General features: G+C 35.9%; 1 protein-coding gene across 1 annotated transcript in view; it reads left to right on the top strand.

Moving 5' to 3' along the window:
• TMEM135 (transmembrane protein 135) overlaps positions 1-14,302 on the top strand; it is a 270,034-nt gene that overhangs the window by 63,428 nt on the left and 192,304 nt on the right. The window contains exon 4 of the mRNA XM_005699432.3: positions 811-844. Coding sequence (XP_005699489.2) covers positions 811-844 — 34 coding nt within the window. The remainder of the gene's footprint in view (positions 1-810; positions 845-14,302) is intronic.

Below are 14,302 nucleotides of genomic sequence, written 5' to 3'. Positions count from 1 at the left end.
TTGTTATGGCCTTGACTTCTTGGCAAGATGAATTTGCTAGGATTCTTCATTAAGCTTAGAATTCTCTAACATAAAGATAGACTAATAGCAAATTGTACCTCTCTTCCTATGAATAAATAATAAAGTATCAGTAATTTAAAACATTGAGATGTAATTGACATGTATTTAACACTATATTAGTTAATTTTGTTAGATATATGATCTTTACAATAAGTCTAATTGGCAATTACTAGTCAATAGTAATTTTTTTTTTAAGAAATGTTAGAGCTTTGACTTGATTTTTTTAGTTCTTTAAAAGATTTTGGCTGTGCTGGTTTTTGTTGCGGCATGTGGGCTACTCTAGTTGCAGCGTGCAGGCTTCTCTCTTGTTGCAGCCTGTGGGCTCTCTAGCTGTAGTGTGTGGTCCCAGTAGCTGTGGCATATGGGCTCAGTAGTCATGGTCCATGGGCTTAGTTGCCCTGCAGCATGTGGGATGTTAGTTCCCTGACCAGGGATCGAACCCACATTGCCTGTATTGGAAGGTGGATTCTACCAGTAGACTACTAGGGAAGTCCCAGGCAATAGTAATTTTAAAGAATTCTAATTAATGAGCATTAAACAGAATATTTAATGACTGCCAAACAGAATGACTTGTAGAACTGATTTATACAGTTAACTATTACGGTACTAAAAACTTAGTTCTGCATAATCTACCCCTTTCCCACCACTCCTGAGAAATGATTTGGTAGATTTCTGAAAAAAGTGATGAAGTGATTATTAAGTCAAATTTGTGCTTAGTCTCACTCTCTGTCTTCTTAAAATTACTTGCAGGAGAGGGCTGCTCACAATTTATATGGCCAACTTGGTAAGTAAATTTTTTTTTTTGCATTTGAGGTTTTCCCATACATTTTTTTTAAAACCTATTTTTTTGTTTTTTGAATAAAATTCCCTTTAAAAAAGGAAACTTACTTAAATTTGATACTGTTGTCTGTTTTTGTTTTAAAGGATAGACTTAAATGTTTAAAATAGCTTTGATGCTCTCTGGTTTATTCCTGTTACATTATATGACTGAATTGTACTTATTTCAGGAGGAAAATAGACTCACTGCCCTGTGTTTTTCATGATTTTTTTCCTTTTAAGCTTAGATCTTCATCTTTGGTAGTGTACATATCTATATCTGTATCCTCTCTCTATGTATCTTTAATTTCATTTCATATTCTGCTTCTATTGCTCACTTCTTACGGAAAAAATGATTTAAGGATAAGCTTTTATGATGTACAGTTTTCCTGGATTTCAAAATAGCATTGATTCTATTTTTGAATATACTGAATATATTTAATAATATGATAGTCTAGGCTTCTAAAAAATTTCTTAAGTTTTCAGAATTGAAATTAATGTTGTCTTAATACTGTTTGCTGTAGATATATATTCAGGGTATATGATTTTCATTGTCAAGCTCATATTTTAAAAACATGTATTAAAAGCTTTTAAAGTTGTTTCACAGAAATTATAGGCAACATTGAAAAATTCAATTAAGGAAAGATAAATAATTGTTTACCTAAGGATAGGTTTTTGAGTTCTGTAACAGAGGAGACTGTAGTTCAGGGTTGTATTTAGCAACTTATTTCAGTTTTAGAATATTTAATTTTTGCTCTGGGTAAGTTACTGTGCTATGTGCTAGAAGGTAAGATGAAGACAGTCTTTGTATTTATTGAGTTTGCTATCTAGTGGAAAAGTCACAGTAGAAATAATAATGTTTGAACAGAACTGAAAGATGAATTATAGGGTGCTATGGAAACATAATAGGAGCACTAAACTATTCTAGGTGCTGCTTTCCTTTCTTATTTTGTAAAAAACTTAAAAATATTACATCTGCATACCCAGAATGGATTTGAGTTTTAATCCATTTGTTTTCCTTTTAGTTGTACACATGCTTTTTTATATGACCACATGGTCATACTTTAATACCCAAATACTATATGTATTTATACACTTTTCTTAAATTCTAAGTAAATTTCCACAAACTTTTTGTGTTGCCTGGTTTAGACTGGAAATTCCTGGAGAGAAGATATTTGATTTTGATTGATATAATCAATGTTGGAAGGTGCCCTAAACATACTCTGTTTTTTTAAGATTAAGCTTTTTATTTTGAAATAATCATAGATTCCTATGCAGTTGTAAGAAATCATAGATCTCATGTACTCTCTATACAGTTTCCCTTAATAGCAGTGTCTTACAAAACTATCGAAGATCAAAAGTAGGATATTTACATTGATATTTGTTATAGTCAAGATAGAGAACATTTTCTTCATGTTGCTGTTTTGTAGCTACGTTTATTGGGTTGGCAAAAAAGTTTGAGTTTTTCCTAAAATGTTACAGAAAAACCTGAACAAACTTTTTGGTCAACCCAGTACTTACTTACCTCTGACCTTTCCCTCCTATTGCCCAACCTCTGGCAACCACTAATTTATTCTTTATCTCTATAATTCTTTAGTTTTTATAGTCATTTCAAGAATGTTTTATAAATAGAATTATATAGTACATATATTTTGTCATTAGCTGTTTTCACTCACCATAATTCTCTGGAGATTGATTCAAGTTGTTGGGCATATCAGTAGTGCATTCCTTTTTATAGCTGAGTAGGTATACCATGGTATGGATGTACTAGTTTATTTAACTGTTCACCTGTTGAAGAACATCTGGCTTGCTTCCAGTTTTTGGCTATTACAAATAAAGATGCTAGAAATATTCACATGCAAGTTTTGTGTGAATAGGAGTTTTTATTTCTCTGGGATAAATGCCCTGGAATACAGTTGCCAGGTTGTATGGTAGCCGAATGTTTAGTTTTTAAAGAAACTGATAAACTGTTTTCTAGAGTGGCTGTACTATATTGTTTTGATAGCATTTGGAATCTAGAATAAACCTTTGAATCTCTAGTTCTTTCTAAATGTGAAACTTTTTGTGTGTGGGGAGTAACATTTGTCTGTTAAGTAGATTTGTACTTTTTATGTCCAGATTAATAAATTTCAGTATTAGAAAAGCTTTTCAGAAAGTGCAGAATATAGATTGGTCTTTTATCTTTTGTCATCCAAGATCTGCAATTTAAAAATTTAATGAGATCAAAGCCTCACACATGGATTTTTGACTATGTTAAAAGAAATTTGTACATGATATATTTGGGATACTAATGATAGTCTTAGTATCTTCATCTTCGTTCATCTTCATCTCCCCTTCCTCTAAATAGAACCTTTTATTTTTACTATTGCTATGTAACTGTTATTTAAGTAAGAGGGTGATTAGTGTGGAATAGGTAAGAAGTATTTTCAGAGCCTGAATTTATCCTTAAGTAATAACTAAATTCTAGAACTCTATTATATTGCTCACTAGACTGAGTTGAGATTGTTGGCTGATTTTAACATCAATGACAAAATTTCTAAATGTTGGGAGCTTTTATTTTAAGAAAGTTACTTATTGTATTTAGGTATGTGTTTCTGAATTAGAAAGTAGAGAAAAACATGAAGAAGAAAGTAAAAGTTATCTGTAGTTTTACCATGTAGTAACTGCTAACATTTTAGTGTTTATTATTTTATCCCCTTCCCTTTCCTCCAGTGTCCCTACATAAATACACATAGATGCATATTCACATTACACATTATATACCCAATAAAAAATTGGGGGCATATTGTTTTGTGACATCTTTTGTTACCATGCCATATAGTTTTGGTAGCTCATAGTATTAAGTAGCCATTCTTTGGAGAGCCTAATCATACCTTTTCACCTAATTCTTGGTTATATCCTCATTACATTGAGTTGGTTTTGTACATATACACATATACCCACTAAAATGTTGGGTGACAGTAGATTACTGTTTGGTTAGTATTAATGTCATTTTGTTAGTTTTGGCTGCAACAGTTATACATTCCTTAATTATTTTGATCAGATAATTTCAAAGGTATTGCCATGCCTTTGAATGAATATCTGAGAAAGATATGGAAAACTGGCTTCATATTATCTTTATCATCTTTGTCTTTATTTTTATCAATGAACATTTATTGGGTGCAAAGCACTGTCCTGTGTATTTGGACCCAAGTATAAGTCATTATGGTCTTCCCTGGTAGTTCAGTGGTAAAGAACCTGCCTGCCAATGCAGGAGATGCAGGCTCGATCCCTGGGTCAGGAAGATCCCCTGGAGAAGGAAATGGCAACCCATTCCAGTATTCTTGCCTAGGACATTCTACGAAAAGAAGAGCCTGGAGGACTGTAGTCCGTGGGATTGCAAAAGAGGCCGACATAATACAGTGATTAAACAAATAACAAAAAATACATAAGTCATTATTCTGTTCTTGAAAGTAGCTTAGTTGAGGCAATAAGGTTTATCTAGATCTGGATTTAAAATGTTAATGTATTGTTCTGTTTAAAATGGATAAACAACAAGGGCCTGCTGTATAACACATGGAACTCTGCTCAGTGTTATGTGGCAGCCTGGATGGGAGAGGAGTTTGGGGGAGAATGGATACATGTATATGTGTGGCTGAATCCCTTCCCTGTTCACCTGAAACTATCACAACGTTGTTTGTTAATTGCTAGACCCCAATACAAAATAAAACGTTTTTTAAAAAAGAACTGGTATTGACCTGTAAGCTGTAAAAAAATAATTAAAATGATAGTTTCAGTTCAGTTCAGTTCAGTCGCTCAGTCGTGTCCAACTCCTTGTGACCCCATGAATCGCAGCACGCCAGGCCTCCCTGTCCATCACCAACTCCCAGAGTTCACTCAAACTCATGTCCATCGAGTCAGTGATGCCATCCAGCCCTTTCATCCTTTGTCGTCTGCTTCTGCTCCTGCCCCCAATCCCTCCCAGCATCAGAGTCTTTTCCAATGAGTCAACTCTTCACATGAGGTGGCCAAAGTACTGGAATTTCACCTTTAGCATCATTCTTTCCAAAGAAAACTCAGGGCTGATCTCCTTTAGAATGGACAGATAGCCACGATGATGTGATCACTCACCTAGAGCCAGACATCTTGGAGTGTGAAGTCAAGTGGGCCTTAGGAAGCATCACTACGAACAAAGCTAGTGGAGGTGATGGAATTCCAGCTGAGCTATTTCAAATTCTAAAAGATGATGCTGTGAAAATGCTGCACTCAATATGCTAGCAAATTTGGAAAACTCAGCAGTGGCTACAGGACTGGAAAAGGTCAGTTTTCATTCCAATCCCAAAGAAGGGCTATGCCAAAGAATATTCAGACATTTGTTCCTTGGAAGAAAAGCTATTACCAACCTAAACAGCATATTAAAAAGCAGAGACATTACTTTGCTTACAAAGGTCCATCTAGTCAAAGCTATAATTTTTCCAGCAGTCATGTATCGATGTGAGAGTTGGAGCATATAGAAGGCTGAGTGCTGAAGAATTGATGCTTTTGAACTGTGGTGTTGAAGACTATTGAGAGTCCCTTGGACTGCAAGGAGATCCAACCAGCCTATTCTGAACGAGATCAGCCCTGATTATTCATTGGAAGGACTGATGCTGAAACTGAAGCTCCAATACTTTGGCCACCTCATGTGAAGAGCCAAATCATTAGAAAAGACACTCATGCTGGGAAAGATTGAAGGCAGGAGGAGAAGGGGATGACAGAGGACAAGATGGTTGGATGGCATCACCGACTCCATGGACATGTGTTTGAGCAAGCTCCAGGAGATGGTGAAGGACAGAGAGGCTTGGCATGCTGCAGTCCATGGGGTCATAAAAAGTCGGACATGACTGAGCAACTGAACAGCGACAACACTTTATATGTTATTTATTTGGCCACAGTAGGTCTTTGTTGCTGCACGTGAGATCTAGTTCCCCAACTAGGGATTGAGCCCGAGCACCCTGTATGTGGAGCCTGGAGTCCTAGCCACTGGACCCCCAGGAAAGTCCCCAAGAAGGTTCTATGAATTGCATGGGACCTGAATATTGAAGAAAGGCAAGAAATTGGAGGTAGCTCCATCTTTGACACGTGTCTCTGGTGATCATAAGACAAAGTTCTTGCCTTTCCAATGATTGCTAAGTTGAGGCCAAAATTTAGGGGAAAAAAAAAGAATAAGTAACATTTGTTGAGTTTCTACTCTGTTAGACATAATTGGTAAAAGTTGGGGTTACCGAAATAAACAAGGCATAGTTCCTGATTCTGAGGACCTTATACTTTACTAGGGGAGAGAGAGATGTAAAAACTCATCTCTGTTTTTTAACATTGCTAGTTGTCTCAAAGCAGAAAACAGTACAATGTTTAAACTGTGTAGCTGTGAATATAAATCTTGCTAGTTGTGCTTGTGAACTGTGTTATGTTACGTGCCGTAGGGAATGGGTGAGGAACTATATATTCTAAATAAGGGACATCTCTATTGATACTTTCGCTTTTATGAGAAGATATTCTCTTGGGCTATTCTTATTATTCATAATATCTGTAAGTAAGCCTGGATAATTCTCAGTTATCAAACCTAAATGATTTGTAGCTTTAGCTATAAATGTCATACATTATAATTTAACCAACAGTTTTAAAAATTATGAAGTCTTACAGTTTAGTACAGTTTAATGAATACCCATGTGAAAGTCTTTAAGTTCTATGTTAGCAAATTTTGGAAAGAAAAATATACAATTTTAAAAATTGTATAGTTTTTTCCCCCAGATTTTTAGAGTTGATAGAGAATTAGTTGTTAAAGGGCAAAATGTAGAGAAGATATACAAAAAAGAATTAAATATATTCTCTGGCTTTTGCCCAAGATATGTCTATAAGATGATAGAAGTGTTTTTGTGAAGGTAATATGCCAGAACCAATTACCCACAAGAACACCAGCTGCTAGGATTCAACTTTGCCACAGTTTGATTTAAAAGAAAACGCATAAAAGTTAGCATTTACATGAGTTCCTTTTATTTAGTTGGTTGTGACGATGACTGAGGATTCCAGTTTTTCAAAACTTATAATTTGCTGCTAACAATTATTTAGAGTGTGATGTCAAATGTAGTTCATTTCTGTTTAGTTTAAATATAATTTATGACATTTACCAATCTTTCTATGTAAGTCTTTTGAAAACTTCTTTCTGCAATTTTCTTTATGCCACCAAGCATTCAACAATGCATACATTTTAAAATTGTAAACATATATCTACAAGCTTGTCTCTAGCACTTGTTTTTTAATTTTAAACATGCAGTGTCTTTGATTAAAACATCTGTATTTGATTTTTCAAACATACGGTTTGAAAATGTTGACTCATATGTTTTCTTGTAAGTCTACTTCAATTTAATTAGATTCAGCAGGTATTTATTATGTATCAGCTATGCTAGGCACGTGAGGATACAAAAGAAATACAAAGTGGATTGTAAACTAGTTGGAGAAATTTGATAGATGAACTCGAAAAAAAGTAAACTGAAAGTATTAAATTCAAAAAGCAATTATAAATACTTTTTCAAATTACTCCCCTAAGCCTTCCTTTTGCATCAAAAGACATCAACCATCCATCTAGTTGCTCAGGCCAGAAACTTAGGTGTTTTACCTCTTTTCTTCATCTTATACTCTTGGTCCAGTCCATTGCAAAATCTTAGTCTCCTTGGAAAATACACCCTGCATCTTATAGTGACTCATTACCAACACAGTTATAACTAGAGTCTGAGCCGAAAATCTCTCACCTCAGCTGCCTGAATAGCCTCATTCGTTTACATCTTCCCACTCCTGTCTTCTTATACAGTCTGTTTTCCACATAATAGTTAGAGTCATTGGAAATACAAATTAGAGCTTCTTGATCTGCTTAAAACCTTCTCTTCCCACTTCTCACTGCACCCATGTACAATACAAACACCTCACAAAGCTGGTATCTCTCTGACCTCATCTGCTCTTCTTATTCTTTACACTTTGTTTTTGTCTGTAGAGTATTTGATGGGTTGCACCGAGTCGGACACGACTGAAGTGACTTAGCAGTAGCAGTAGCAGTCCTTTATAGCTGCAGCACTTTGGGGGAGACACGGGTGGGGGCTTAGAAATCCATTTCCCTAAAATATTCTTGGCTAGCACCTTCTCCTTATATGCTTCTTAAGCTATTGTTCGGAGAAGGCAATGGCAACCCACTCCAGTACTCTTGCCTGGAAAATCTCATGGACAGAGGAGCCTGGTAGGCGGCAGTCCGTGGGGTCGCTAGGAGTCGGACACGACTGAGTGACTTCACTTTCACTTTTCACTTTCATGCATTGGAGAAGGAAATGGCAACCCACTTCAGTATTATTTCCTGGAGAATGCCAGGGACGAGGGAGCCTGGTGGGCTGCCATCTATGGGGTCACACAGAGTCAGACACAACTGAAGCGACTTAGCAGCAGCAGCAGCAGCAGCAACCTATTGTTACATCCTGAGAGAGTCTTTACTGTTATAGTTAAAGCAGCTTCCCCTCACCCCTCTAACTTTTACTCTTTTCTTTTTCATGGTTCTTATAAGTAAATTAAATTTTAAAATTTAGAAATACATCCTAAGAGAGTCTTTACTGTTATAGTTAAAGCAGCTTCCCCTCACCTCTCTAACTTTTACTCTTTTCTTTTTCATGGCTCTTATAAGTAAATTAAATTTTAAAATTTAGAAATGTTCTTATTTGTTTGCTTCATTTTCCCTGCACTGTATATAAGCTGCTTAACAGCAAGATTTCTTGCTTGTTCACTGACATCCCTAGTATCCACAGTGTTTAGAATATAATATGTGCTTAACGAATAGTTACTGAATGGATGGAGATTGGGAGCAAATACTCTAGAAAATGGCAAAGATGAGAGAGAATGACCCTTATCTTCTAAGTTGGTGAACATATTAATAACACCTATTCTTCTTCTTTCCTTCCGTTAACTTTGAGACCCAAGTTCTTTTAAGCCCACCCAAATGACCTTGTTTTCTCGAGGGAAGGTAAACAAAAGAGTAAGTCGATCTGTTATCAGCTGATCTCCTGAGCTAGTAGGTTCCTTTGTTGGATGGTTTCTTATGAGTACCAGAATTAGGGATGCTATTTCTCTCTGTATTCTTACTCTGATTCTTTAAACCACATTGAGGAATGTGCTTTTGGTGCCCAGTATAACATTTGGCTCATCTTGTGCTCTTATCTTCATTTGGTAGAAGATGAGATACTTTGCTACCCAAAGTGAATAGATTCTTAAAAATTGTCATGGGCCACTTGATCCAAAGGCAGACATAGAGGAGGACTTGTGAGCATGCAAAGGGGAATTATTAGAGACTCCCTCTCATTTTCTTTTACTGAGCAATTTAATTTCTGTTTTAGATCCTTTGGAGGAGGGCATGGTAACCCACTGCAGTATTCTTTCCTGGAGAACCCCATGGACAGAGGAGCCTGGTGCACTCTGGTCGATAGGGTTGCAGAGTCAGACACGACTGAAGTGACTTAGCATGCATGCATTTGAAGATCTATTGATGCCGTGTTTTTGAGACCTATGTGTGTTCCTTTATGTCCTTCCCATGTATTGCTTTGACTGCCACCTAGTGTGCCAGAATGTTCATCCCTTGATCCCCTGTATGTGCCTTATAATGGCTTTATTGAGATATAAATCACATACCATAAAAGTTACCCCTTTGGAGTGATTTTTAGTACATTCACAGGATTGTGCACCATTAACACCATCTGGTTCATCTAGTGCATTTTACTTGTTCATTCTTTCAGTGATGGACATCCAGATTACTTCCAACTCCTCAGTGTCACGATCAATATGGTGATAGTCATCTTTGCACATGACTGTTCTGTGAATTTCTCTGGATGTGCATGGATAAAAGCTAAGAAGGTGTATTTTTAGATTCAGTACTTTCTGGTAAAAGGACAGAGTAGCTTGGAATGTGAGAAGTATCACTATTCTAGTAGTTCATTTGAACATAGATTTATTGGTTCTTTAGGAGATAATTTTGTCTTGTGTTTCTTTGTCCTGTGTTTCTATTTGAATAATCTGATAGTTCATCCTAGAGATTTTGGGGTTGGAGGTTGACATTGAATCTAGTAGGTATTCTGCTCCAAGTGCCTTGAAGAACCACTACAGGATCAATTAGGCCAAAGGAAAAAAAGGTGCCATCTTTCTTTAGGTGTGAGATTTCATCATAATTAGTCTTTATACACCTAGTTATATAACTGTTTGCCTTGTGAAGGTAATATGTGCTTCAGTTTTCCTTGAAGGTGGTACGTACAAAGTAAAGACTTTTTCAGTCAGAGAAAACCTGAAAGAATTCATCACCAGTAGACCTGTACTAGAGGAAATGTTAAAGTTTGTCAGGAAGTTTTCAGGAAAATAATATAGTTGGAAATCTAGACCTACACAGAGAAATGAAGAGCACTGAAAATGGTAACTATCAACACCTTGGCAGATATAAAAGATACTTTTCTTATATATCCCCCTTTAAAAGTGTAATTGATTGCAAGAATAATAGCAGTGTAGTTTGTGAGGGTTATATGTAGAAGTAGTGTTTAACAACATTGATACAGAGTTTAAGAGGGAAGAAATAGAAATGTAATAACAGATTTTTATGCCATATGGGACATTGTATAAATCAATTGAAGGTATGTATATTATAAACCTCAGATAACTCAACTATATGTAACCTACAAGAAGTCACTTTAAAAGTAAAGGGACAAATAAATTTAAAATGAGTTAAAAGTTTTGATGAGATATATTATGCTCACCCTAGTTAGAAGTAAGCTAGAGTGGCTGTAGTAACAGTGGTGCTAGTGATAAAGAACCTCCTTGCCAGTGCAGGAGACATAAGAGATGTGAGTTTGATCTCTGGGTCAGGAGGATCCCCTGGAGAAGGGCATGGCAATCCACTCCAGTGTTCGTGCATGGAGAATCCCATGGACAGAGGAGCCTGGAGGGCTACAGTCCATAGGATTGCAAAGAGTTGGACACGACCAAAGGGACTTAGCAGGTGCTCGTGCATGGTAGATTTCAAAGCAGAGCATATTACCAGAGAGAAAGAGGGTAATTTCATAACAGTAAAAGGATAAATGAATTAAGAGGACATAATATTCCTAAATGTTTATGCATTTAATAAGAGAGCTTCAAAATAAATAAAGCAAAAACTGACAGAACTGTAATGAGAAATAAACAACATCCTTGATATAGAATGTAAAAAGAAAATCATGAAGGATACAGAAGCCTTCAGTTCAGTCGTTTAGTTGTGTCTGACTCTTTGCGACCCCATGAATCACAGCATGCCGGACCTCCATGTCTATCACCAACTCCCGGAGTGTACCCAAACTCATGTCCATCGAGTTGGTGATGCCACCACAGAAGCCTTGAGTAACCCTATTAACTAACCTGACATTGTCGATGTTTATAGATCATTCTATACAGCAGTATGGAGTGAAAATTATTTTCAAGTATCATCAAAATTTACCATATTCTGCACTACAAAATGAATCTCAAATAATTCAAGTCATACAATTTATTGTTTGATGTCAATGAAATTAAATTAGAACCAGTAACCAAAAGATATCTAGAAAATCCCCTAATATTTGAAGATACCAGAAGATATCAAAAGTAAAGTAGAAAGTATTTTGAATTAAATGAAAAAAACAAACATATCAAAATTGGTAAGATATTGACTGCCTACTTAGAGGGACATTTATAACACGAAATACCTGTTTAGAAAAAAAAAGAAAGGTCTTAAGTCAGTGATTTCAGTTTCAACCTTAGGAAGCTAGAAAAAGAAGAACAGTTAAACCCAAAGTAAGCATAAGTAAAGAAATAGTAAATATTAGAGTGGAAATAGGTGAAAAAAAATCAAAACCAGTCAGTCAACATAACTTTAGCTAGTTCTTTGAGAAAATGGATAAAATTAACAAACCTTTAAGCCAGATTGATGAGGGGAAAAAGAGAAAAGATACAAATTACCAGCATCAGGAATGAGAGAGGTTATTCCATAATAGATTATACAGCTGATACTGAGTTGGCTGAAACGTTTGTTTGGGTTTTTCCATAGAATCTTACGGAAAAAGCCAAACGAACTTTTGAGCCAACCAATTAAAGTATAGTAACTTGGTAATTGAATAAGTTTATGTCCATATATTTGTCACCTTAGGTGAAAAGGTTGTATTTCTTTAAAGATTGTTGCTGTTGTCCGGTTGTTAAATCATGTCCGACTCTTTGGGACCCCATGGACTCTAGCCTGCCAGGCTCCTCTGTCCTTCACTCTCTCCTGGAGTTTGCTCAGATTCATGTCCAGTAAATCAGTGATGCTATCCGACCATCTCATTCTCTACTGCCTCTTTCTCTTTTGTATCTCAAAAGATATAAACCACCAAAACTCACTCAAAAAGAAATAGATAAACTGATCAGCCCTCTATTTATTGAAGAAATTGGATTTGTAATTTAAAACCTTTTCCCAAAGAAAATTTCATGCCTGGGTAACTTCCCTGGAGAGTTTCAGTAAATATTTAAAGAAGACATGATACAAGTTCTGCTCATTCCACTCAAACTGCATCAGAAGGTTGAAGAGAAGCAGTCACTTCAGGATCCCTTCTCTGAGGCCAGCATAACTTTGATACCAAAGCAAGACAAAGACACTACAAGAAAACGGGAACGACGGACTGAGAATCCTCATGAATTTAGACACAGTATTTCTAACAAAATTTTAGCAGATCATTCCAATAATACCATGTTCAAGTGAGGAATTTAGCTTAACATTCAGAAGACAATTAACGTAATGGACTTATTAACATACTTAGAAAAGTCATCTTAACAGAGTCTGAATAAACTTTTGACAAAATTCAGAAACTTTTGACAAAAAGTTCTCATAAAACTAGATCAGTGGTTTTCGGTCAGCAGGAGTGATTTCGTACCCCGGGAGTGATTGATATTGGCAAGATACGGAGATGGTCTTGATTCTCAGGACTGAGCACTGCTGGCACTCATCAGTTTGAATCCTGGTTTACCACTTACTACCTTTTTCTCAGTTTCCTCCTCTGTCAAATGGAGTAATTAATACATTATTTTTTGTGTGATTATTATGAAGATTAATTAATGTCGTCCAAGAGGAATAAGAAGCCCTTAAACCTAACATTTCTTTACTGTGATAATTACTCTAATAAATGAGAAAAAATACATAATTCATAAAAATATTTGTTTGCACAGAGAGTTTAAGATGTGAGTGTATCTATATCTATATATATATTATGATAAAATCGGTAACTAATTACCATTATGGCTTAAGTCTGGCCTGGGAGAGCGTGACATCACCACATCGATCATAGAAACATTTTAAAATTATAGACATTGTTCCAAAGAGGAAATAATATTTGGGTCATTAACATTGCATAGTAATTTTCATAATGTGTGATTAGTTTCTCAGAATGCTTTGCCTGAAAGCTAAATGGCAATCCACTCCAGTACTATTGCCTGGAAAATCTCATGGACAGAGGAGCCTGGTAGGCTACATACAGTCCCTGGGGTCGCGAAGAGTCAGACACGTCTGAGCGATTTCACTTCACTTCACTTCTGGGACCCAACCTGCCATAGTCACCTTGCTTACTTGAACCTAGCTATTCGCTTTTCCAGTTCTGTCTTCTTTTACTAAATCCAGACTGTGCAAGTCATTATTCATGAAGTCTGGAAACATAGCTGTCCTTAACATGGCTACAGAGTATATGTAAATCTGCACTGGGAAGTGACAGTCCTAGCAGGGAGGAAGAGAGAAGAAAGGGTTAATTTATTTTTGTCCTTCTCTCTGCTTTCCTTAGCTAAGCCAAGAATTATTTATTGAGGGCATGTGTGTGTGTGTGTATGTGTGTGTGTGTGTGTAGGGCATGAATTTAAAGGGAAATTATGAATGAAATTTAATTTTTTTTTGGCTTTCAGGTATTTAATATATGAGTTTACAGTTTTTGATTTCTTTTTTTTTTTTTTCCACTAAAACAATCTTTTCATTCTCTGGAATTTTGTCTTCTATGTCTGTCTTTATAATTTCTTGCAGGAATAACCAGAATGTTTGTATTCAGTGAATAATACCTCCATAGTATCATGTTTATCTAATGCCTTTGTAAACGCTTTTCACATACCTTTTTGCATTTAATGTACCAAAGCCACCCAGTTAAAAATAGGCATGATAGCTTTTATACACCATTTGTAGATTATGAAAACAGCGTGGAAGGTTATGTGACTTCTAATCTCATATTGACGATATATAATAAGGTAATATTGAAACCTCAGGTTCTAACTGGGTTTATTTAGTGCTTTTTCTAGGCTACTGTATCCTACCTGAAAGGTGTTGGTTGATGACTTTTTAGAACCTAGACTTTCTAAATGAATATTAAAAATAATCCTT

The sequence above is a fragment of the Capra hircus genome, chromosome 29 (genome assembly GCF_001704415.2).
Source record: "Capra hircus breed San Clemente chromosome 29, ASM170441v1, whole genome shotgun sequence".
Classification (NCBI taxonomy): Eukaryota; Metazoa; Chordata; class Mammalia; order Artiodactyla; family Bovidae; genus Capra; species Capra hircus.
Note: the sequence above shows the minus strand (reverse complement) of the source record. Positions and strands in the feature narration are given on the sequence as shown.